Raw genomic sequence first — 25,012 nt, 5'->3', positions numbered from 1 at the left:
TTGTTTAAAGTAACCGGTAGTAATAAAGATACTAGCGTGAGCCACTCTTTTAGCCTCTCCCCCACTATATATACTTGTCTTTGTTCACACTTCAGAGTTAGCATAGCTTCTGTAGTTAGTTTCTGGTTTTTGTTCTTGTCCCGCCATTTCTTTTTATAAGGCCTAGTAGGACTTAAGAAAACTCTTTAAAGGTATGCCTCCACCATTCTCAAATTTCTTTTAGGGGCCGTTTGGATTCTTTTATTTTAGAGGAATTAAAATCTACATAATAGATTAGGCTATTTGGCTTGGAATTTGATATTCTATAACTTTTTCAAGCTCATAAATAAGCTTATCTCAAATTTATAGGATATGAGATGAAAATAGATTATATAGATCATTATACTATAATTATATTCTTCAACTTATAGCACACTCTACAAAACTTACTTCCCTACAATAGAAATGCAACGTATAAGTATTTCCCTTGAATGTCTAACAATAAATATACAAATATATTTCATATACAACTATATTGACTTAATTAATCTATGTCCAAATTATAATTATTAGAATGAATTCTATGCTTAATTACTCTATAGAAATTGTAATTATATTTTAAATCCAATGTAAGAGTCTATTGATATATCTTTTGTGCTCGAAAACATTCATAGATTTTGACTGATCGGCGGGACGGTGACCGACCTCGCCATGTGGTTCTTCTACCCGTTCAACGGGCCGGCGCGGGCAAGGTTGCTGGGCGTCTCGACCTGGCAGCTCGGCAGCATCGGCTCGCACGTCGGCGACTGGGAGCACCTGACGTTCCGGGTGAGCAACTTCTCCGGGTAGCTCCTCCGGATGTACTTCTCGCAGCACAGCGCGGGCACCTGGGGTGAACGCGCCCGAGCTGGAGTACGCCGCCGCCGCAGGTGGAGCCAACAGGCCGGTGGCATACGCGTCGCTGCACGGGCACGCGTTCTACCCGAGGGCGCAGGGCTGGAGCTGCAGGGATCCTCGATGTTTGGGATACGTAACGACACCGCCAAGGGCCGGGAGCAGGTTGGTGGTGGACACCAGCGACGCCGGAGGTCGGACGCTGCGAGGTGGTGTCGTCGGAGTACCTTGGCGTCGCCGAGCCGGCGTGGCTCGGCTTCATGCGCCCGTGGGGCCCAACGGAGGTGTACGACATCGGGCGCGTGATCAACGGCCTCAAGCGGTTCCCGCTGCCGCGTTCGGTGCGGGAGCAGCTGGACAAGCTGGTGGCCGGGGAAGGGGCGACGGGGGCCCAAGAAGCATGGAAGCCGGATAAACGATGAGACATGAGAGGGACCCCAACTGAGCCTTTTCTACAATCTGACGACGATGATGGTCACTGGCGACCAAGATTTGAACCGCGATAAGGCTATCTCCAACAACAACACCTAAAATACAAGACTTATTCGTCCTTTGAGTAGCGTTATAGACAAAAGATTCAATACATATTCGGCATCTTCTTCAACAACAAGACACAAAAGAAAATCTTTTCGTTTTCAGGAGAAAGAATGCCTATATTTAGATTATGCCTCTCAGAGAGCCCAAAATAAATCTCCCGTATATGTACTCTGTTGAAGACTGATTTTGGATCTCTTGCTATCTATTTTAGGTTTAAGTATCCACATGAGTTCCTCGATAGAGACCGTCTAATTAGTCACTGCCTTATCGAAGGTTGGTCCATACCATAATGAAAAGAGTGAAAAAGGGTCCTCTGTCCAAATTTACTCCCACTCTCTTCCACCTAATAAAACGCCAAAAAGCATGATCCTAAAGGTCAACAGGCACCAGCATGTTCAGCAGTGCTTCAAGGTCATCAGGCACCAACTCTGCCATTCCTGACAATCAGGCATCAGCATCGTTTAACGGTTTAAGCCTTTTATTAAGGTATACTTTCACATTGGGATCAGAATTAATTTATATTCATCTTATTGAAATAAGGAAAGACACTGCTCATGGTTGGATACACGTGTATAAGAGCTGGGCTACCATATATAGTTGCATACTTACATGCATCTGTTGCATTTTTTTTCTGGACTGCGATGCATCACGCTTACATGCACATACTGACATACCGATCCGTTAGCCATCTCAGCTCCGGGCACCATACTGCTGTACAACTTCAACGGTCATGCAGATGGGCCATCGAACGATTGGCTTTTCCTCAGGTTCCAGTGGAGACCCTCATGGATGCTTCGCAGGAAGTCGGTTGTCGAGTCCGCAAGGCACGCTGTGGGTACAGGCCAAGGGGAAATACTGCAGATGAGCGCATCACCTGGTCCTAGCTGAATCCTGCCCTTGCCATCAAAGGATGCCCAAGCCTGCCCCCTGCTATTGAATGGCACTTGCACGCGCAGAGTTACATATTCTGGTAGAATCAACGGCCTGAATGACAACGAGTGCGGACAGATTGGTGTGAAAAGGATCCCCGGTACCTGCATATACCAGCAAAACATATCATTAGAATGGCAGCAAGAGTAACTTGCATTGATAAATCTAGAAAGAAATAATTATCAAGGTCAACCAGAAAGGGCATGTACTTTGAAACAGACATTGGGCCAGCTAGCAAATGAAAACACTAATTTTATGCCTGTTTCAGACAGGTGAATCTTAATCAAAAGGTTGGTTTCACTATCCACAGTTACATTTCATCAGATATCATGAGTTTCACTATCCACAGTTACATTTCATCAGATATCATGAGCTTTTGCTACACCGCACAACTCTTTAGGTAACATTAAGTAGCATAAGTTGCATTAAGTAGAAGACAGCGATTCCTTATAAATAAAATAAAATAATTAGGGTGATGTTTTTGGGTCCTTGTCCTTCAGCTCATTTGGGAGTTTCACACACCATGTGTAGAAAATGAATAGACTACACACTTTTGGAGAACCTTAACACTAAATTCTGCAATGCTAAACAAAATCTGCAGACCAAACCATATGCAGGGCACGGGTCTACCTGTGGATGAACCATTGATCCTCCAGCTGCCAATGAATATGCAGTGCTTCCAGATGTTGTTGATATTATTAGCCCATCTCCTTGTACGCGTGTAACATAAGAACTGTCACAGTAGCATTCTAGGTAGGTAAGGTAAGATGACATTCCACGGTCAATTGTCACTTCATTTAGTACTAGAATTGGTTCCTCAGTCTCTTCTTGCTCCTTAGCTGCATCACGGATCACATGACACTGCAGACGGCTCCTCAATGTGATGCTAAATGGTTGTTTTAGCACATTGCCCAAACATTCACGGTATTGCTCGCTTGCTTAACATGAGCTAAGGACCAATATATTGCTATGGTGGGTGAGCATGGAGCAGAAAGCTCCTTTGAGTAAATAAAATTTCATAATTCTACAGATTATGTGCACCGGCACAAAAATTGTAAGCGCCCTGCCACCCTAGGTATAAATATAAATGGAACTGCCATATATACTGACATATAAGTGAACTTGAATTAGTTGAAAATTCTGTATAAAATACTGTCTGTACAGAGAGATCTAACCTATATCAAGGTTCCACACTTGAGAGTATAGATTTATAGATTTAAATTACATTTATGTGTGTCAATGGCAGAAATCATATTCACTAATTATTTATAAGGGTCTAAAGATGATGCAAGAAATATGACACCAAGAAGGATAAGCCTTATTGATGTATTTATTAGCTGGAATGTTTTATATGAACTGGTAGGGAGGCTAAGAATAGCTAAATTCATCATTAGTTCCAAACTGAAAATGAAACTGTCAACTTGTGCCTGTTTGGTTTCCTCCAGATTGAGGAGCCATCAGCCAAAGCACTACAAATTACAGAAGACGGTGAACTGGTTACCAAAGTTGTCTGAAGTTGCTTCAAGGAACTCATGAATTGATACATGTGGTTCCCTGCGGATTCCCATGTCATATCCATCGACATTAGCCCTAACTACATGTTGATGACTGGATGTGATACAGAATGTCAACCACATTGCCATGTTAACAACAGGTGTATGTTACCAATTTAAAACTTACACATCAAGCTCAAGTGCTCAACCAGTAGAAGGGATGGCAACAAGGCCAATTCCCTCTGCGCTTGTTCAAGTAGTGCATAGAAAAATTGTGATCAGGTTCATGTGGGATGTGTACCTGTCTTCAATGTCCCATCCCAGTGTTTGAGATCAATGCTCCTCCCAGGAAGGGACTTCGTATCATCCCCACCTCCCCATACATACTGTGCCAACATGGTTATCAAGCATTCAACACTGATAATTAAGGATACGGAATGGAGTCATGAATCCCAATGATCCAAGAGAGAACGCAACAACAGGGGGAACTGGCCCTTTGAATAATGATGCAGCCTGTTAAGAGATTTTAACCAGTTGCCTAGATTAATCAGATTATCATAATGAGACATAAAAACTTATATTTACATGAGAATAACAGAATAGGGACACTTTGCAACTTTTATTACTCACTCGGTTCCAAATTGTAAGTTGTTTTCTAAGTACATAGCTTTTGCTATGCAACCTAGATATACGCTATGTCTAGATACATAACAAAAGCTGTGTACCTAGAAAAGCCAAAACGACTTATAATTTGAAACAGAGGGAGTATAATATTATAGACCAACTCTTGCCAACTGAATATGCTAACCACACGGAGATATAAAACAGGGTTCATTCTATTTCTTCTAATCAATACAACACTGTAATTCAAGAGTGCAGAGAAAAACTCATAAAATAAATTTCTATCGACATAGGAATTAGGAACACTTACAGGACATTCAATATTACATGGATTTTATTTTCCTTTGAGTATAAGAAAAAGAATGCCACTTTTTTTTCTCGAACACATAGAAGAGCTACATATCATTATATATTAAAGAGAAGATAAGGGTATAAAACCCTTACAACATCACACACACAGAACGCTACATTATTTCACTAAAATGTTGCAGTAACCAATGAGTTTACTGTGTTTAACTAACCACAAAATATCCATACTCACAGTAAACTGTCACATAACTCAAGGAGCATACCCACAAAACAGTTCCGTCACCGCCAAGAGTTACAATCAGATCAATTTTCGTATGTAATGTCTTTGCTTCCTGATCTGTCAAAATATATTTTGATTAGTTGGATGCAAAAAGGAAAGGTTTACAGGTGGGTAAAATAAGTACATAAAAAATATCTTAAACTATTGAAAAATACGGATACCATGAAGAAAATAATAGCAAAAGAACTTTAACAGATATAATTCACCAATGGAAAAGAAACTGCTTGATAATAGATGACCGAATCAAGAATTATTAGCAAGTCAGCAACAATCCCAGCACATGGTAACAACTATTGAGTTGATATCTTCTTGGTAAAGGAAAAGGCCAAACTTGGTGAGTGATTGGAAAGAAAAATTCCTCAAGGTAATCTTATCCCCATACCAATTTCAACGTGCTACTGTAAAGAAACCACCAGAGAGCCAACTGAATATGAGATGGCACCAAAATGTACCCAGAAAACTCCAAGGCAAGGTGTAGAAATTTGTATCTCAATTACTTTTTCATGCTTAGTCAGGTCCATAAGCAAAACAGATTGGATTATCATTCCTTATGTAATCACAAAATAAATCACAATATATTTATTTTCCACTCTCATAAGAACTGGCCATATACATTGTTTATATAGAAAATTATCGGTACTAAATGAACACACACTTGCTGGTGACATATGACTATATGTCACAAATCCGGAAGGAGCGAAACAAAAGGATTTGTAGTGTTGACTTTCGAAAGGAAATGAAACCTGATATGGGCCTCACATCAAAATGTATAAAAAGCCACTTACCATTATTACATGTCTGGATAAAGCTGAAGTAAGAATCTTCAGCCAGTAGTTCCTTTCTAACCCGTGGCTCTACGAATACATTCATATTATTGTGCTCTTTAAGCCATCTGCAGAAAATGCAGCAGAGGAGATACAAATATATCAACTATATACAGTTGCACATGACAATTAAACTCGCAGAGCATCAATTACAACAAAAATTGCAATATAATGAATAACTCCAGATAATTGATGTAAGTTAAGAACATTCAGACAAGGCATGAAAGGAGCATACCTAACCATTTCAGCGCAGAGAGCAAGCACAGAGTTGGAATTAGGTTTAGTAACAAAAAGAACTGTTTGCGGAGGGGATTCCCATTTTAGCAAAATCTGAAAAAGCACAATATTTGTTGAGATATAACAACGCAGCAGTAATTAGACTATCTCAATGATCATTCATAGTGGAAACAAATAGGACATTGTGTTCAAAATGAATTGCGCTGAACATAAAGGAGTACCTGCTTATTGCTGCGCTCCGCTGTTTTTATGTCACCTTTTTCGAAGGACACAAAATCACGCTTGTGCTGACCATTCTTATCCCCATCGCATCCCCATACAAGTCTAAAAGGTGCCTAGATAAACAAGAAAAAAATGTTTTAGTGTTCATGAAAAGTATTTGACTTAACTATGAACTCATTATTATTTCTTCTAATTGCACCAGAACTTGAAATAGTGCCCAGGTTAGCACTATTAGCGCGTGTTTAGTTCCACCCCAAAATCCCAAAAAGTGCTACAGTACCTATCACATCGAATGTTTGCGGCCCGTGCATGGAGCATTAAATGTAGACGAAAAAAAACTAATTGCACAGTTTGGTGGGAAATTACGAGACGAACGTTTTGAGCCTAATTAGTCCATGTTTGAACACTAATTGCCAAATAAAAACGAAGTGCTACAGTATCCCAAATATCCAACTTTGGGGAACTAAACACGCTCTTAGAAACCAAGTGTTATAGTCAACAACTATTACTCATGGCAGGGCTTGTTTCTCCAATTGATTGAGCTACTTTAAGCTTTGTGTGCACATCTATAAAGAGGAGGACAAAAACAATTCCAATCTAAATAGAGCAATGATGGGAAGGTTCAGGAGGTGGATCAATGATATGGAGGTCACTGAAATTCCTCTCCACGGTCGTAAATATACATGGACCAGCTCCTTCACTAATGCTTCCCCTACGCTAGTTAGGCTGGACAGAATCTTCTGCTCACTGGATTGGGAGGAGCAGTTCCCAGGTTGTCTCCTACAGAGTGGTGCTTCTATTGATTCAGACCACTGTCCCCTGATCCTTGGGCTGCAGGATATTATCGGCAGCAGGCAAAGATTTCATTTTGAAGCTTTCTGGCCCTCTCTAGATGGATTCATGGATGCTGTGAGGGATGCTTGGGAGAGTGTACAACCCAGTCATTGCCCTCTCCAAACCCTTGCCTCGAAACTTAAGACAACAGCCAGAGGATTACAGAGCTGGAGTCAGAGGAAGTGTGGACACATCAAATCTCAGTTGCTATTGGCAAAAGAAATCATCCACCAGTTTGAAATTGCACAAGAAAGCAGGCCTCTTCAACCCAATGAATTATGGCTGCGTAACAATCTCAAGAAACACTCTCTGGCTCTAGCATCCCTGCTGAGAACAATAGCCAGACTCAGGTCCAGGATAGGCTGGTTAAAGGAAGGGGATGCCAACACAAGACTTTTTCATCAGCATGCAAGATATAGGAAAAAGAAGAATTTCATTCCCAAACTGCATGAAGGAGATCAGGTCATCACAAAACATGAAGAGAAGGCAGCTGTTGTTCTGGATTTTTATGACAATCTCATTGGAACAGAATGCGCTAGGGAAAGAACTATCAACCTAGACTTCCTTGGCAGTCCAAGCTTTGAGCTAGAATCTTTGGATTTGCCTTTCTCAGAAGAAGTTTGGAACACCATAAAGGAACTGCCATCTGATAAGGCTCCTTGACCCTGATGGGTTCACTGGCAGATTCTACAAAAGCTGTTAGACAATTATCAAGAATGATGTGATGGCAGCAGCTCACTCTCTTTGGAGTAGAAATTTCAGAAATCTCTGGAAACTGAATTCTGCCTACATTACTCTGATTCCAAAAAAAGCCAAATGCTGTTGAAGTCAAGGACTATAGGCCCATTAGCTTGGTTCACAGTTTTGCCAAGCTAGTGACCAATGTCAGTAGTTAGCCTAGTGTTGATGTTTTACATTTACCTACTATAGCTATTTACTATTCACTGTCATGTAAGGTTTCAGGTTCCTTGGCAACCAAGTTGATCATGGTGCCTTGGCAACCAAGTAGGAATCATAGCATCTGCTTTATGCAGTTAGAATATACTAAGGAGTAGGTACACCACTTGCTTATATATGTAGTGGTTAGCATCTTCTTGTATCTAAGTCATTTTTGCAATACAATCCAAGCGGCCTGTTGGCCAAGCTGCCCTCTGGCAGCCAACAATTGGTATCTAGAGCCGGTTGAGAGATAGGGAAAAGCATGGCCACCTCCGCAGAGAGAGCAGCAGCAGCCACCGCCGCCGCCGAGCAGTGGGCGCAGCGTCTGGCCGCGGCAGAGGCCGCAGCCGCGCAGGCGCAGCAGGCCGCGGAGACCGCAGCAGCAGCAGCTCGGAACGCGGCCGCCACGGCCGCGGCTCTGCGTCGAGAGTTGGTGGAGGAGGATCCGCCGCGCGATCGCCGCCCGTTTCCGCTGAGGAGTCCAGAGCGCGAGCGCAGGCAGACGCGGTCGCCCGATCGGGATCAGGATCGCCGCCGCGGACGGGCCAGGGGCCGCTCGCCGGTGATCCAGACCGTGTACAAGGACTCTGGCGCAAATTCCACCTGGCCGATGCTCACCAAGACAAACTATCATGAGTGGGCCTCGATCGTGAAGCTGAAGCTCCAGGCGCGGCAACTCTGGGATGCGATCGAGTACCAAGACCTGCCATACCATGAGGACAGGCGCACGGTGGAGGCGATCATCGCCGCCGTACCACAGGAGATGCAGATGCCGCTGTCCGAGAAGGGATCGGCCAAGGAGGCCTGGGACTCCATCGCCGCCGCGCGGATCGGAGTCGATCGAGTGCGCCGCGCCACGCTCCAGCGACTCCGCAGCGACTGGGAGAAGCTCGCCTTCCGTCCGGGTGAGCAGATCGAGGACTTCACCCTTCGCTTGATGGCCCTGAAGCAGCAGCTTCTTCTCCACGGCGACAACGACATCGATGAAGAGCGCGCGGTGGAGAGGCTCCTACGCGCCGTGCCGCCGAAGTACGCTCAGCTCCGGATCGCCATCGAGACGCTTCTGGACTTCCAGGACCTCACCATCGAGGAGGTGTCTGGGCGCTTGAAGACAGTGGACGACATGGAGGCGTTGGACGCGGAACCGGCCGCCATCGGTGGACTGCTGCTGACGAGGGAGCAGTGGCGTGCCAAGGAGAAGGAGGAGGCTGCCGCTTCCGCATCGGGCAAGGAACCGCGACGTCGTCCACGTGGCGGCAAGAAGCAGCGCGGGAAGGGAAATCGCGGCGGAGGAGACAGAGGCGGTGGCGACGATCGCGGGGTGAACGACGACACCTACCTCAACTGTGGTGATCGCGGCCACTGGGCGCGCGACTGCCGCCAGCCGCGCCGTGGTGGTGGTGACCGCGGCGGCGGCGGTGGCAACCAACGCGGAGGAGGCAACCGCGTTGGAGGTGATCGAGGTGGACGGCGCGGTGGAGGGCGTGGCGGTGCTGCGCACGTCGCAGAAGCAGAGGACGATGATGGTGCTCTGTTTTTCGCCCACGGCTTCCTCGAGCTCGACGAGAAGAACGAAGCCGTCTGCTCCAAGGCCACGGTCTCCCTTGACATCAACGAGCCGCGCGCGCGTGTCTTCCTCAACACCAGCGCCAACGAGGAGGCACTCGACGGATGGTACCTCGACAGCGGGGCCACGCATCACATGACCGGCCGCCGGGAGCTCTTCGCCGAGCTCGACACCACGGCGCGCGGCACGGTGCGTTTCGGCGACTCGTCTCGAGTGGAAATCAAGGGGATCGGCTCCATCGTCTTACAGGCCAAGAACGGAGAGCAGCGCGTCCTCCATGGCGTCTTCTACATCCCAACGCTCCGGAACTCGATTATGAGTTTGGGGCAGCTCGACGAAGGAGGCTCCAGGGTGGAGATTGATCATGGAGTGCTCCGCATCTGGGACCGGCGTGGTCGTCTTCTCGCCAAGGTACATCGCGGGCCCAGTCGGCTGTACATCCTGCACTTGGAGGCCGCGCAGCCGGTATGTCTTGCCGCCAGGAAGGAGGACGAGTCATGGAGATGGCATGAGCGCTATGGGCATCTCAGCTTCGAGGCACTGCACCAGCTCGGCAAGAAGGAGATGGTGAGGGGGATGCCGGTGATCAAGCATGCGAAGCAAGTCTGCGACACCTGCGTCACCACCAAGCTCCGCCGCAAGCCGTTCCCGCAGCAGGCGCAGTACCGCGCGCAGGCGCCCCTGGACCTCGTCCACGGCGACTTGTGCGGGCCGGTGACACCGACGACACCAGGAGGGCGCCGCTACTTCTTGCTGATGGTGGACGACGCCACCCGCTTCATGTGGGCGGTGCTTCTGCCGACCAAGGATGCTGCTGCGGATGCTGTGAAGCGGGTGAAGGCCGAAGCAGAGAAGGAGACCGGCCGTGAGCTCAAGGTACTGCGGACCGACAATGGAGGAGAGTTCACCGTCGGCGAGCTGGCGCAGTACTTCGCCGCCGAAGAAGTCAAGCGGCACTACTCTGCACCACACTCACCGCAGCAAAACGGTGTTGTGGAGCGGCGCAATCAGACGGTCGTGGCGACCGCGCGCACACTCCTGAAGCAGAGGTCCATGCCGGCAAAATTCTGGGGGGAGGCGGTGATGACGGCGGTGCATCTACTCAACCGCGCGCCGACAAGAAGCCTGCAAGGCAAGACCCCCTATGAAGCCTGGCACGGACAAGCGCCGGCGGTGAGCTACCTGTGTACATTCGGCTGCGTCGCCTACACAAGGGAGCTCGGGCAGCTGCGCAAGCTCGACGACCGCAGCAAGGTTGGGGTCTTCATCGGCTACGCCGAGGGCGCCAAGGCCTACCGGGTCCTCGATCCGGCGACGGGACGCGTTAAGGTGAGCCGCGACGTGGTGTTTGATGAAGGGCGTGGCTGGGATTGGTCCAATTCGGCCGCCGGGACGTCTGCTTCCGCCTCCAGCGACTTCGACATCGAGTTCTGGGGAGTCGACACAGACTTAGCTCCGCCGCGCGCGCCGTCACCAGCTCCAGGGGAGCACGATCCACCAGCCTCCTCTGCTTCACCAGCAGCAGAGACCGAGCAGGCGGACCCAATTGAGTTCGCGTCACCGCTCGAGGACGACGACAATCGCCTTGATGCTTCCTACGACGGCGAGCAGCTGCGGTACCGTACCATGCCCAACATCATCGGGGACGCACCCACACCGCTGCCGGCTTCACGTCTCTTCGCCGAGCTTCACCTCACGCACGCCGGCGAGCCGGCCAACTTCGCTGAGGCTGAAGGCGATCCTGCCTGGCAGGCCGCCATGGAGCAGGAGATCAAGGCAGTTGAGCAGAACTGCACTTGGGAGCTTGTGGAGCTTCCTCCCGGTCATCGGCCCATCACTCTGAAGTGGGTCTACAAGCTCAAGAAGGACGAGCAGGGTGCGGTGACCAAGTACAAGGCGCGCTTGGTGGCGCGGGGCTTCATCCAGCAGGAAGGGATCGACTTCGACGACGCGTTTGCTCCCGTGGCGCGCATGGAATCCGTCCGAGTCCTCCTCGCGCTGGCGGCCCAAGAAGGATGGCGCGTCCACCATATGGACGTCAAATCTGCCTTCCTTAACGGCGACCTCAAGGAGGAGGTGTACGTAAAGCAGCCGCCTGGCTTCACCGTCGCTGGGAAGGAGAAGATGGTGTACCGTCTGCGCAAGGCTTTGTATGGCCTACGGCAGGCTCCGCGAGCTTGGAACGCCAAGCTGGACGCCACCCTCAAGGAGATGGGTTTCCAGCAAAGCGACCATGAAGCCGCAATGTACAGGTGAGGAACAGGGGAGGAGCTGCTGCTGATCGGCGTCTATGTTGACGACTTGATCATCACCGGTGCCCGCGCTCAAGCCATAGAAGGTTTCAAGGCTCAGATGAAGAAGGTCTTCGACATGAGCGACCTCGGCCTCCTGTCCTTCTACCTGGGGGTCGAAGTACACCAAGATTCAGCTGGGATCACTCTGAGGCAAACCCATTATGCCAAGAGGATCCTTGAGCTGGGAGGTATGGATGCCTGCAACCCCGCCCATACACCAATGGAGGAGCGGCTAAGGTTGAGCAGGCAGAGCGCAGCTGTAGAGGTTGATCCTACCCAATACAGAAGATTGGTGGGCAGCTTGCGCTACTTGGTCCACACAAGACCTGACTTAGCCTTCTCAGTAGGCTTTGTCAGTCGATTCATGGAGAGACCGACTGCAGAACACCAAGCAGCCATCAAGCGCATCTTGAGATATGTGGCTGGTACTCTGGAGCTTGGCCTGCACTACACTAAGGCTCCAGGGAGAGCAAGGTTTGTTGGATACTGCGACAGTGACTTGGCTGGAGACATTGACACCAGCAAGAGCACTAGTGGCACCTTGTTCTTCCTGGGAAGCAATCTTGTGTGCTGGCAGTCAGTGAAGCAGAAGGTGGTGGCTCTATCTAGTTGTGAAGCTGAGTACATTGCCACTACCACAGCTGCAAAACAAGCAATTTGGCTATCTAGGCTGCTGGCAGACCTCCTTGGAAGGAATGTGGAAGTGGTTGAACTGAAAGTTGATAGCAGGTCTGCACTTGCTCTAGCCAAGAATCCAGTCTTTCATGAGCACAGTAAGCACATCAGGATCAAGTATCACTTCATCAGAAACTGCTTGGAAGATGGAAGTATCAGGGCTGATTACATATCCACCACTGATCAGCTGGCTGACATTCTAACCAAGTCTCTTGGAAGATCAAAATTTGAAGAGATGAGGGGAAGAATTGGGCTCAAGCAGATCACTTCCAAGGACCACAAGGCTAAAGGGGAGAATTGTCAGTAGTTAGCCTAGTGTTGATGTTTTACATTTACCTACTATAGCTATTTACTATTCACTGTCATGTAAGGTTTCAGGTTCCTTGGCAACCAAGTTGATCATGGTGCCTTGGCAACCAAGTAGGAATCATAGCATCTACTTTATGCAGTTAGAATATGCTGAGTAGGTACACCACTTGCTTATATATGTAGTGGTTAGCATCTTCTTGTATCTAAGTCATTTTTGCAATACAATCCAAGCGGCCTGTTGGCCAAGCTACCCTCTGGCAACCAACAACCAAAATCCTGGCTAATAGGCTTGCAGGCCGACTAGATGAGATGGTGTCCCCCAATCAGAGTGCTTTCATCAAGAAAAGGTCCATTCAAGATAATTTCATGGAAGGGCGGGCCTGGTGCAACCGGTAGAGTCTTACCGCTTATGACCGGAAGGTCCCGGGTTCGAGTCGTGGTCTCCTCGCATTGCACAGGCGAGGGTAAGGCTTGCCACTAACACCCTTCCCCAGATCCCACACAGAGCGGGAGCTCTCTGCACTGGGTACGCCCAAGATAATTTCATGATGGTCCAGCAGACTGTAAAATTCTTACACTCTCAAAAACAGCCCAGAATACTCCTGAAGTTAGACATCACCAAAGCTTTCGACTCAGTGTCCTGGGCTTTCCTATTGGAGGTTCTTAGAAAGTTGGGTTTTGGTTCTCGCTGGTGTGACTTAATTTGTGATCTCTTAACAACATCATCCACCCAGGTCCTCCTCAATGGCATCCCAGGAGAAAGTATAAATCACAGAAGGGGACTGAGACAGGGAGACCCTCTATCCCCTATGCTCTTCATTCTGGTTATGAATGTCTTAAATTGGATGTTCACAAGGGCTTCTGAAGTTGGGCTGTTACAGCCCTTATCCAGGAGACCAATCCAACACAGAGTCTCTTTATATGCTGATGATGTAGCCCTTTTCCTCCAGCCCATTGCAGCAGACATTAATTTGTCATTACAGCTTATTTGGGGAAGCTTCAGGCCTCAAGACCAATGTCCAAAAAAGTAATGTGATGCCTATCCACTGTGCTGAGGAGGACTTGGCTCTCATTCAGAATTTGTTGCCTTGTGAAGTACTGGATTTTCCTTGCAAGTATTTGGGCCTACCATTGACCATCAAAAAGCTGACCAAGGAGCAGGTCCAACCCATCATTGACAGAGTTGCAGATCAGCTACCTGGATGGAAGGCAGATCTGATGACACGTGCTGGCAGAGTAATTCAAGTACAGTATGTTCTCACAGGAATCCTAATCTATGTGGCCATGGCAACTGATCTTCCACCTTGGGCTATCAAAGCAATAGATAAGATCAGAAGGGCATTCTTGTGGAAGGGCCGAAAAGAAGCAAAAGGTGGTCACTACCCCATTGCCTGGCCTAAAGTGTGCCGCTCCCGGGAACTGGGTGGTCTTGGGATAGCAGATCTAAAGTCTTTGGGTATTGCCTTAAAAGCAAGATGGCCGTGGCTTAAGCGGAGTGTGCCCAGCAAACCTTGGGCAAATCTGCCTATCCAAGTCAGTAAAGAGGTAGCTGGCCTCGTCTCTGTCACTGTGATAACAGAGGTGGGGAGTGGATCTAATACGCTTCTTTGGAAGGACAAATGGCTGGACGGTAAGGGAATTCAGGACATAGCACCTCTTGTCTTTGCACTGGTTCCTAAAAGAAGGCTAAGTAAGCGGACTGTGCTGGAGGCCCTAACTGAGGAGAAATGGATAGAAGACATACAAGGTGAAACATGTATGACAGCCTTGTTTCAGTACCTAGAGCTTTGGGACATATTGAATTCGGTGGAGTTGAATGATAATATTCCTGATAAGCATATCTGGAGGTTATCTTCTTTGGGACAATATACAGCAAAGAGCGCTTATGATACCCTATTTCAGGGAGCAATCTCCTTTGAACCTTTTGAGAGAATTTGGAAATCCTGGGCACCCCCCAAATGCAGATTTTTCATGTGGCTTGTTGCTCACAACAGATGTTGGACAGCGGACAGATTGGCAAGGAGGGGACTCCATCATCCAGAACAGTGTCTTCTATGTGATCAGCAGGAGGAAAATATTCATCATCTTCTTGTGGGCTGTGTATTCTCAAGAGATTTTTGGTTCTCCTGTCACATTTTGGCGTTGCATCACTTGCTCCACAACCTTCCGACCATTCCTTTGATGAATGGTGGAGAAAAGTTGATAATGCTGCTAGTGGGGATTTGAGGAAGGGTCTGAATTCCCTAGTCATTCTGGGAGCCTGGAGCATTTGGCGGCATAGAAATGATTGCGTTTTCAATGGTGCAACCCCAAATGTTAATATGGTTCTGGCTTTGGCAAGGGAAGAGGCCCATTGGTGGAGCCTGGCAGGAGCTAAAGGGATCTCCCTTCTCACTGCCAGAGGAGCGGCCTAATGGGCTGCTGTAGCTGTTGGGTCGTCCTTTTGTTTTAACCGGTGATTTAGTTTTCATGTACTATTGGGTGTGTGTGTGGGTTTGGGTCTATGTATGACTCTCTCTTCTTCTATTAATACAATGATACGCAGCTCTCCTGCGTGTTCGAGAAAAAAGAAGTTGAAGTTGGTCTTGCAACATGCAGAAAATAAATTTGGTTGCAACCTTAATGATGTGTAGCCAATGTGCAATTTCATTGTTGTCTAACTGGACAATATATCCAAGAAGTTCAAAAAAATCATTCAAGTCAAGTCATTACAAGGGACGTAGTTGATCCTTAATATGTTTATTAAGATGCCTAGTTTTCAGTCATACAAAAACCATGGCAGTTTCTCGTAAGCGTCATCCCACTAGGTCAGAATAGGCAGTGTTTGTCGGGGAAGCCGGCAATTCTCGCCCCAACGAACCTAGGAAGACACAGTCAAGAACAATGATGAACACTCTGAATGTTAAAAAAAATGATGAACACTGAATTTTTGGTGCTGTCAACTGGCAGCGTCTTCTGTGTATTGCTCTGTTATTTGAAGACTGGTTACAAGAGCTAGAGATCGATTAAACTAGAAAGGCGGGCACGAACACCACCACAGTCATACCATCCCACGACGGACACTGACACTGCACGACATGCACAACTCTCGCACGAACACAGCATGCGTTGAGTGTGTAACAATCGTGCATGATCTCCCGCAAACGAGTCATGCTCAATCCAAACTAACTTGCAATCTACAGTAACTTCCAACTGAAACAAGAATAGGAAAAGCCAGCGAGCTCTTAGATGTAATCAAACAGTGTTTTCCAAAACAGTAAACAGTAAATGGCCAATTAAATGGGCTAAACGACCGATTAAACAGAAATGGCATACTGCAATGTAGCGTTTACATGGTGTTTAAATGGGCTAAATGACTATTAGGCGAACAGTGAGAATAGGTGTCTCTTGAACATATGGATTGTATGTCATTATCAATTAGTCAGCAGGTATAAGTTGTGCGATCCCCTATACAATTCGACAAAATAACAATACTAAAAAGAAGAAAATAGAAGACAAATACTGGAACAAATATTATCCCGCACATCAGCACAAAAGATAGGCAGATCCCCTGCGTGTTTGAGGGGGAAAAAAAGCAGATAAGCATAACAACACCATAACATAGCTTATATGTAGTTTTCTATGTTCTTTTTTATTTGTTTCCTTTCAACTTCGTAGGCAATAACAGGTAACTTGAGGCAGTTCAGCAGCATTAAATGAGGAATTATAGGAAATGAGTTGATTGCATCAATGAATCATGCTACACAAAAATAATAATCATTTAGTTATGTCATATGCACTTTTTGTCTTGAACCAGCAGGAGAGCTGCCTGTCATTATATTAAGAAGAGAAGATCAAATACAAGAAAAATAGCCCAGCAGGGTTGAACATCCCCAGAAGCACACACGCTCCAAAGAAAAGAAGCAAAAAGGAAAAAGAAAAAGGAACACTTAAATGTCATATGCACTGAAGCTGACAATAAATGTAAGGAAACTCTTGCCCTAAGGATACCTTTCTTCCAATAATCTTTTCATCTTGTTTTCGTTTAGGTCCAGGACATTCATCCTGGAGTATTTGATGTGAACAGATCCCATGGTTTCCACAACAACTTGTTTGATCAATGGGGGCAATCTCCAATGCCAATTGACTAGTCGGTTGCTCTAACTTGTCGTTCCCAAAGTTACTGCAGCCTGCACACGTTATAGTTTGAGTTTAAGGTATCCTTACCCTTGTCAAGATTTACATATATTGCAGGAGAATGAAATCAGTTTGTTAAAAAAGTTGAATACGGCAGGAGGACTGTGTATCATTGCATTAAGGAAAGGAATGTTTACAAGTGAAATCAGTCAGTTAACTGCTGCCTCAGATTCCTAATGTATCTCCACAAATGTGGTCATGTATTTGATGTAGAAAGTTTGCCTGCATGGATCACTAAACTATTTGTATGTTATATAAACTTATCTTTGACAAGTTAAATAAACACCATGCACTGAAGGTATAACTTTTGGTACAAACGACTGTTTGTAAGTTCTATTTTTAGCATACAAGGTTACTATGTTGTGGGATCAAAACTCAAGTGATCTGGTTATATATAAAAGAGAACATGTGAAATGCTTGTGTTTTTGAAGGAGCCTCACCTAATGTTAATGCTCTCGTGCAAGAAATTAGGGATGAGGGAAATTTGTGGTGTATGGCTGGGGCTAAAGGTCTTAGGCATATTTGGCCGTAATGTGGTGTGGAGCTTAGGTAGCTAGTTGAAGTTTCTTGTCTTCCTGGCTAATCACTTATGTAAACTCATGCCCTAATGGGCTTGTTTTGTGTTTTGACTCTTCTTAGACTCCTTTTCTTCTTCTTAATATAATGATACGCAGCTCTCCTGCGTGTTCGAGAAAAAAAAAACTGTAGGAAAACATATCTATACTTCTTTCTGGTTGACAGAAACTAATAAATAGTTGACTCCTTTCTAGGACCACATGATGCAAAATGAATCTAGGGAGAAAAATTCTGGACTCAGTACTAGATTACAACAATAACTGCAATGCTAATAGCTATGATCGAATTCCAGGACCAAGATTGAATGCTTGGCACGGATTAAGAAAAGTTAGTTTCAGCAACCTACACAAACAATGAAACAAGACAAGCAAGCCGGCAAGAGAGTATAAAACACATGGTAATAGAATATGAAGGCATATGTCTGTAGCCCAAATTTATTCAATAAAAATGATGCTCATTGTATTTTCTAGTACTGGATATTAGAAAGTGTAAAATCACTATTCCACTGTCTTAACACTGTGATAAAGACTTAAATGTGACGGGAGTACTGAAAAGCATAAGCATGGCATCCTACTTTTTTCAAACATGTTGACTAGTAAGAGTTCACAGTCATCATAAAGTAATCATGTGTGGTGTACTTGGGATTGTCCTTTTTCTTCTTCTTCTTTAATATAATGATACATAGTTCTCCGAGAAAAAAAAATCACAAACAAATCATTGCACAACATTTTGTGCCTTCCCATGTGTACTTCTATTGTGTTTTCTAAAGAAAAAAGAGACAGCGGAGGATGAATCGCATTCGATAACTACTGCTAAGGAATAGTAGTGCACAAGCTCTAGTCCTGTAAAACAGACCTTTGATTACATTATGACGTTTGTGTTCGTTGGATGCCATCTCTAATTCATACTTGCGCTTCCATTCAGCTGCCTCTGCTTGAGCAGCAGCTTTCCCTTCTGCAACTCGTCGCAGCGTTTTTGCAACAGCTTCCATTGCAAATGTTAAGTCATATTAAACACGTGAGTATAGTAACATATATACACATATTAGGCAATCGAGTATGCAATATTACTTCTCAAAGCTTCAGAGAACTCCCCAAGGTGTGCATCAGTTGATCTGATAGGAGTTTGAGGAATAAATGTATAGGCCGCCCTCTCTGACTCCACCAAACTAACTGTGGTTATGTCTCCATTTTCAGTTTGATTTGAGGTAGCCACATTAAAGTTTATTCTCTCATCACAAACCTGCAATATAAGAAATGCCATTAAGGGTTTAATGAGATATACAGATAATACAGGGATGACAGACTTCATGAGCTAATGAAAGTCAACATACTATTATATAAAAAGAAAGAGCAGTACAAGTCCAGTAGTTACTGGTAGAGGCACATCAACCGATAACTCCCAATATCACAGCATCAGAGCATCACACATTCTTCTCCCAAATCCCCAATGAACACTAGTTAACACGCAAACATTTCCCTTATTTCTAACATCAAGGTTTAGTGGTTTGTTGAACCGTGTCTAAAATACTTCTCCAAAAAGTAAAGTTTTTTTTTAAGAAGTCAGCTTCTCTGTTTTAAACCTAGCCATCCACCACCGTTGCAGGCCAGGGCCCCTGGCTACATTGGGACAGCAGCATACCATAACACTTCAGAATGGCGCATTACCCAAGCCCCCAACTGAACCTGAATTCCCACAAAAAAATCACCGGGCTGAAGCTACGGCCCCTTTCCACCGCGACACAAAAGGGTTAAAGAAAACCACCGCAATTCCGCTCTCCATTACAACCTGGAGAGCACGAATCACCTTTTACTAACAAGACCGATCTGAACGAAACGCATGCGGCCAGAATTTTTCGGGGGATCCAATCGCACGAACCCAGGAATCGAACGCGAAACGAATTCTAAGGGAATCTCGCAGCGGTGCGTACCTCATCCGCGGCGGTGAGCTCGTTGGCGGACATCGTCGCGCCGTTAGCCCGTTATCATCAAATCTTCCTTCTACCGGAACCCGGAAAGGAGCGAAAAGAGGAAGCACTACCGCCCTGTTCGCCTGTTCGGAGCTGATCGGTTATTAACGGGGCCACGTGGCGTTATTAAGCCTGGCTGTGACGGCTGGAGACGGTGACAGGTGGGGTCCAGCTTTCCAAGAATGCAGCGGACGACGCGATCCACTCGACACGTGTCTGCGTCGGTGGTCCGGGTGCTGGCTCCATCGTGCACGGACTACCAACTTCACAGGTAGGTCCATCTGCCATTTATCACCGTTGCTAAAAATGTTTTTCCAGACAACCTTAAGAGCACGACAACTCGAGGAGTGGCTAGTAATAAAGAAATTGGTAAGAAAAATACATTCCATCAGCTTGTCTAAATATAGTCATCCTCTATTATAAATTTCTCGCTAGTCAAACTGCCAAAGGGACGACAAGATTTACTCTTTAGGGCGCGTTTGGATCGCGTATGGGAATTTCACATGAGTAGGAATCACACGAAAGAAATGGAGACCTGCTGTTTGGAACGAAGGAACGTAACCTTCCATTTCATAGGAAAGGTATCCATACACACAAAATACGGGAACAAAAAAAACCACTCCGACCCAAAGGGAACGGAGGGGACGCATCTACGCTCGCTCTCTCGACTCTCCTGCCACTGCCTTTCTCCTTCCCGTCGTGGCCTAATCCCTAGCCACGAGAGCACGTGACACACGCTCGCCGCCCTCCAGCTCGGACAGATGATGAATCTGCGACTTCAAAGTGCATCTGGGGGACAAAAACCAACTCCACCTCTTCCGTCTACAGCACCAGAACAAGGTCTCGGCGTTCCCCGATCTAGAGGGGATGGCGCAGATCTCACAAGAAAAAGGTAATCAATTTGATAACTGAGTAACCCCTTGCTAGAATTTCTCCCGTGCTTTTTGTTATAGACCGGTTGGGATCTCATTCATAGGTAGAGTCCTAGATTAGATATGAAAATACTAATTTATTTTATTTTCCTCTAATTCAAGATTGCATCTGCTAGTTTGGTAATTCCAATGCATGGTTAAACTCCTGAAGTTTGTTTATCATATAAGACATTGTCTTTCCTCCTTTGCATTTTTTTAGTCGGTGGCATTCATCTTTCCCAATATTATTTTGAAACTGATAATTTGTGTATCTGAAATTATGTTAGGCACCACAAAAAATGTTGCTAGAGCAAACTGGAACATCAGATGAAGCTTTATCTTATTGGACTTTTAAAACAACACGATTTACCAGGATTTCGGACAAACAAAGCAAGGAGTAAGGAAGCATGGGCTAGTATGGTTGATCAGTTCGATTCAAGGTTTTCTTTAGCATTCACTGTGGCTCAAGTAAAACGAAAGGAGCAAGATCTGAAGGAGTATCAAGTTGTAAATGATTTGGAAGTATGGAGCAAATTTAGGTTGTCTTAAGATCCGATGATGGTGCAGAGAAGGTAGCCATATGTAGTTGCATGTGAGTTGTGTAAGTGCGTTGAGCACTGGTACGAAGTGGCGGCTTATTGTTTCTCCACTATGTTGAAATTGATCTTGCAATATTCGACCGTCTGCATTTTTTATATGGCATAAAGGAATATGCCTAACTGCTCTTCCACATATAGGTACCTTAAATCAACAAGAAGGTTATTTTCACGCAATCTTTAAACAAGAGCTTGAAAAATCTCTCTTTCCATATGGAACTATCTTCTGCACAGGGCATCATGCACTGTTAGAGTTTCATGAACAAATGTGGCTCCATTTTGGATAGAATCGTGTATTGCTTTCTTTTCGGATGATTGGGATGAGGTGCCTTCTTCTAGTGCTGGGTGGATGAGGAAAATGAATTCATCTTCATTTTGTGATCGTCGACGATAGTTTGGATCCATAGAATGAAAAGCACCTTCAATCCCTACAAAGATGGCTGCTAGCACCAGGATGAGAGATGTGCAACTATGCAAGTCTAAAGAATGAACACGTACGTGTGTTTGTGTGACTACTTGTCTTGCTAGTCTGGATGGGAGGTGCAACTCTCCAATGTATGCAGCAGCATGCTTATATAGCGACGAGAAGCAAGCTAGAATGCATGAACAGTCAAGCCAGGCAAGCAAGCAACGACTACTGGCTAGAATGCATGATCAGTATCAGACCAGGAAAGAAAGCAACGACTATTAGTGTATACCAACGGCTACTTTGTCATTGAAAAATGTGAAGATTCAAATTTATTTCCTGCGATCCAAACGTTCCACATTTTTCATTCCTATGGTTTACAATCCTATAGTTTTCCCATTTTCACTTTTCTCTGTTCCTGCGTTTCATATCATTCCTCTGTTTTGCATTTTTTTGTTCTAAAAACAGGCTCTAAGTGCACACAAGACATAGAAAAGCTATTGGAGAGTAAAAAGATACAAGAAATGATTTTTATTCAATGACTCTTCAAATAATGGTTTAAAGAATATGTTTTAGAAAGTCTCCTGGAGATGCTCTAAGTAAAATTTTAGTTTTTTTATTTTATGAAAATCATAAAGTATTCGTTTTCTAGGTAACGAAAAAGTTGTCTTGACCCCTCTTAAAAAACTATACTTTATGATTTTTTCCTAAAAAAAGTTATTGGGATAGTCCCCTCTTTAGCTATAAAAAACTGGATGTTTATGCTCTCAAACTATTAAAACCATTTAATTTATCTACCTGAGTGGTTTTGAAAACAATTTTTGTTAACGTGGTGCCACATCGGCAACAAGAAAGGTGAATCGGACATTCGAGATAGTTCAGGGGATCAATTATACTTATAAAAAAATTAAAGAAATATTTTTTTCAAAAAATTATCCAAATATTTTTCTAGAATAAATATACATTTAAAAAATACTAAAATATGATTTAATATAAAAAACCATAGAAATTTTATTTTAACTCAAAAGTTACAAAACTCCCTAAAATCATTCTCTATGTTTTTTTAGAGTTGGGAACATAGAGCATGATTTTAGGAAAACATATGAAGTCTGGCGTCCCGAGCTCATTCAAACTGGCTTTCTACTTATCATGTGATCTCGTTGCATGTGCAGACCTATGCCGATGATAATGAATGAGGAAAATCGCGTCTATCCGGATACTTAGCCTGTTCGCTTGCTCGTAAACGATCGTAAATTTTCAGTCAGAAACAGTGTTTTTCTCTTACACCAAACCAGCCAGCAGTAAATAATCCACGATACAATACGGCCTCCCGAACAGGCTGACTGTCCAGAAAGTCACAGACGTTAGGCTATCTTCAACAACACCATCTAAAATACAAGACTCATTCGTACTTTGGGTAACGCTACAGACAAAAGGTTCAAAACATATTCGACATCTTCTCCAACAACCAGACCCAAAAGAGAATCATTTCTGCAAATAGGTTTCCAGGAGAAAGGATACCCATATTTGGATTGTGTCTCTCAGACAACCCAAAATAGGTCTCCCGTGTACTCTGTTGGAGGTTGATTTTAGATCTCTCACTATCCATTTTAGGTTTAGGTCTCTTTATTGGAGACAGGTCTAGAATTTGTATGCCGTTGCTGCTGATGGTCCAATCATTCTACACATGCCATCGTTGTGGTGTTCCTCAAACAAGACACTGTATCTACAAAGTAAAACCACATGGTATACACATGTTGTTAATGTGCAATCAAAGCTTGAATTATATTTTTATTTGAACTTCCCCATGCATGTCTCGATGGTGAAGCTAGACATTGCTGCTAAGAAAATGTTTTTGTTTGCAGTTTTGTCATGGTGGGTTGCACATTAATTCACGCTGCAGCCTGCAAGAATTTGTCTTTTTATGCGTACCCTTCATTTCATATTTAGCTAATTTTAAATTTTAGAGGACCATATGAGATTCAACTAATTCTGTGCAAGAAAGAAAAGGTAGCGCGTGATTTAGGGAAAATATAAAACCGCTTTCATATTTATTCTATGTTGAAACAAATTTTATATAAATTTTCTAGCATTAAATCAAATTTTAGTATTTTAAATGCATATTATTCTAGAAAAATATTTGATATTTCTTGGAAATTTATTTCTACAAAATTTTAATAAAGTTTAATTGACCTCTCTAAACTATCGTGAAAGTCCGATTTTATGTCCCTTGTTATTAATGTAGTGACGTGGCACCACATAGGATGATTGTTGTGGCACTACATTAGGTAAAACTACTTTTAAAACCACTCACGCCTTATTTGATATAGTCGTATTCACATCAATTCACGTATGTTGGAGTGGATTGGAATGGAACTTGAACTAAATTCCACCCTAATCCAACAAAACATATGTGGATTGAGGTGAATTTGACAATATCGGATATAAATTGAATGGTTTTAATAGTTCGATTGAGGAGTGAAATACTTTGTTTTATAGTTGAAGAAGGTAATAGAAAATAATAGTTTCCTTTATGGAGAGACTAGCGTCCGGATGCACACGGGCTACGCCTACTGAGGACGCCTATGGATGCAGTTTCGTGCTCCGCGCCTGCTGCCTGCGCATGGATGTAGCTTCGTTCTCCGTGTCTGCTGCCCACCCATGGATGTAGCTTTGTGCTCCGCGCCTGCTGCCACACCCATGGATACAACTTTGTGCTCCACGCTTGCTGCCGTGCACACTTTGCTTCCCGCGCGCACGCGGGGACCGCTATCACCGAGGGGACCATCTTCGCCGACGCCCCCTTGCCGTGCCTACTCATGGAACACTTACAACATAAAGCATTTGATGCAACATACGTTCAAAACGGATGAAATATTTACAACATACACTTGAGAGATTTGTGTATGGGTACTACAACATATGCAATATCTAGATAAAACACTTGCAACATACATTTGAAACAGTCGAAACATACACTTGCAACATATGTGTATAGCCAGTGCAACATATGTAACATCCATATAAAACACTTGCAACATACGTTTAAAACAACTGAATTATTTGAAACATACACTTGCAATGTATGTGTATAGTCATTGCAACATATGCAACACTAGATCTTCTTTTGCAACATTCAGCTAAAACATATGCAACAAACATCTGAAATACATGAAACATACAGTTGCAACATGTGCTCGTCTACTTGCTGCTCCCAATAGACGCTCGTTGACGCGAAGCTTAACACCGGCACAGAGCTCAAGGTCGCCCAAGTCGACAGGCGAATGGATTGCGGCCGTGGTAAGAAGCGCGAGGCACAGATGACGGTCGGTGGCGTGAGACGCGAGATGTGGGGATGCGCGGCGCGCCGACGCGAGGCACGGACAAGGGTCCACGGCGCGAGACGCGGGGGCAGGCGAGTCGGTTCCGTCCGG

The 25,012-nt window shown here is 44.9% G+C and overlaps 1 protein-coding gene across 1 annotated transcript; it reads right to left on the bottom strand.

Moving 5' to 3' along the window:
• Nucleotides 1–1,903: 1,903 nt before the first annotated feature.
• Nucleotides 1,904–19,754, bottom strand: LOC136511885 (putative NAD kinase 3). The gene is made up of 11 exons (XM_066505905.1): nt 19,627–19,754; nt 18,767–18,938; nt 18,552–18,680; nt 16,935–17,113; nt 6,326–6,439; nt 6,103–6,197; nt 5,829–5,935; nt 5,027–5,100; nt 4,268–4,346; nt 2,971–3,278; nt 1,904–2,444 (listed from the first exon to the last, which is right to left on the bottom strand). Exons 1-11 carry the CDS (start codon nt 19,657–19,659, stop codon nt 2,139–2,141), a joined length of 1,596 nt encoding a protein of 531 aa, XP_066362002.1. The 5' UTR covers nt 19,660–19,754; the 3' UTR covers nt 1,904–2,138.
• Nucleotides 19,755–25,012: the final 5,258 nt, after the last annotated feature.

The sequence above is a fragment of the Miscanthus floridulus genome, chromosome 16, assembly GCF_019320115.1.
Source record: "Miscanthus floridulus cultivar M001 chromosome 16, ASM1932011v1, whole genome shotgun sequence".
In the NCBI taxonomy this organism is placed as follows: domain Eukaryota; kingdom Viridiplantae; phylum Streptophyta; class Magnoliopsida; order Poales; family Poaceae; genus Miscanthus; species Miscanthus floridulus.
This window is presented reverse-complemented; position numbering and strand designations above follow the sequence as displayed.

Coding starts and splice junctions, on each gene's coding strand:
- LOC136511885 (XM_066505905.1), bottom strand. CDS start 19,659: ATGTCCGCCAACGAGCTCACCGCCGCGGATGAG. Junction 5,101..5,828: donor TATCCAGACATGTAATAATG/GTAAGTGGCTTT, acceptor ATATTTTGACAG/ATCAGGAAGCAAAGACATTA. Junction 2,445..2,970: donor GATCAATGGTTCATCCACAG/GTAGACCCGTGC, acceptor TGGTATATGCAG/GTACCGGGGATCCTTTTCAC.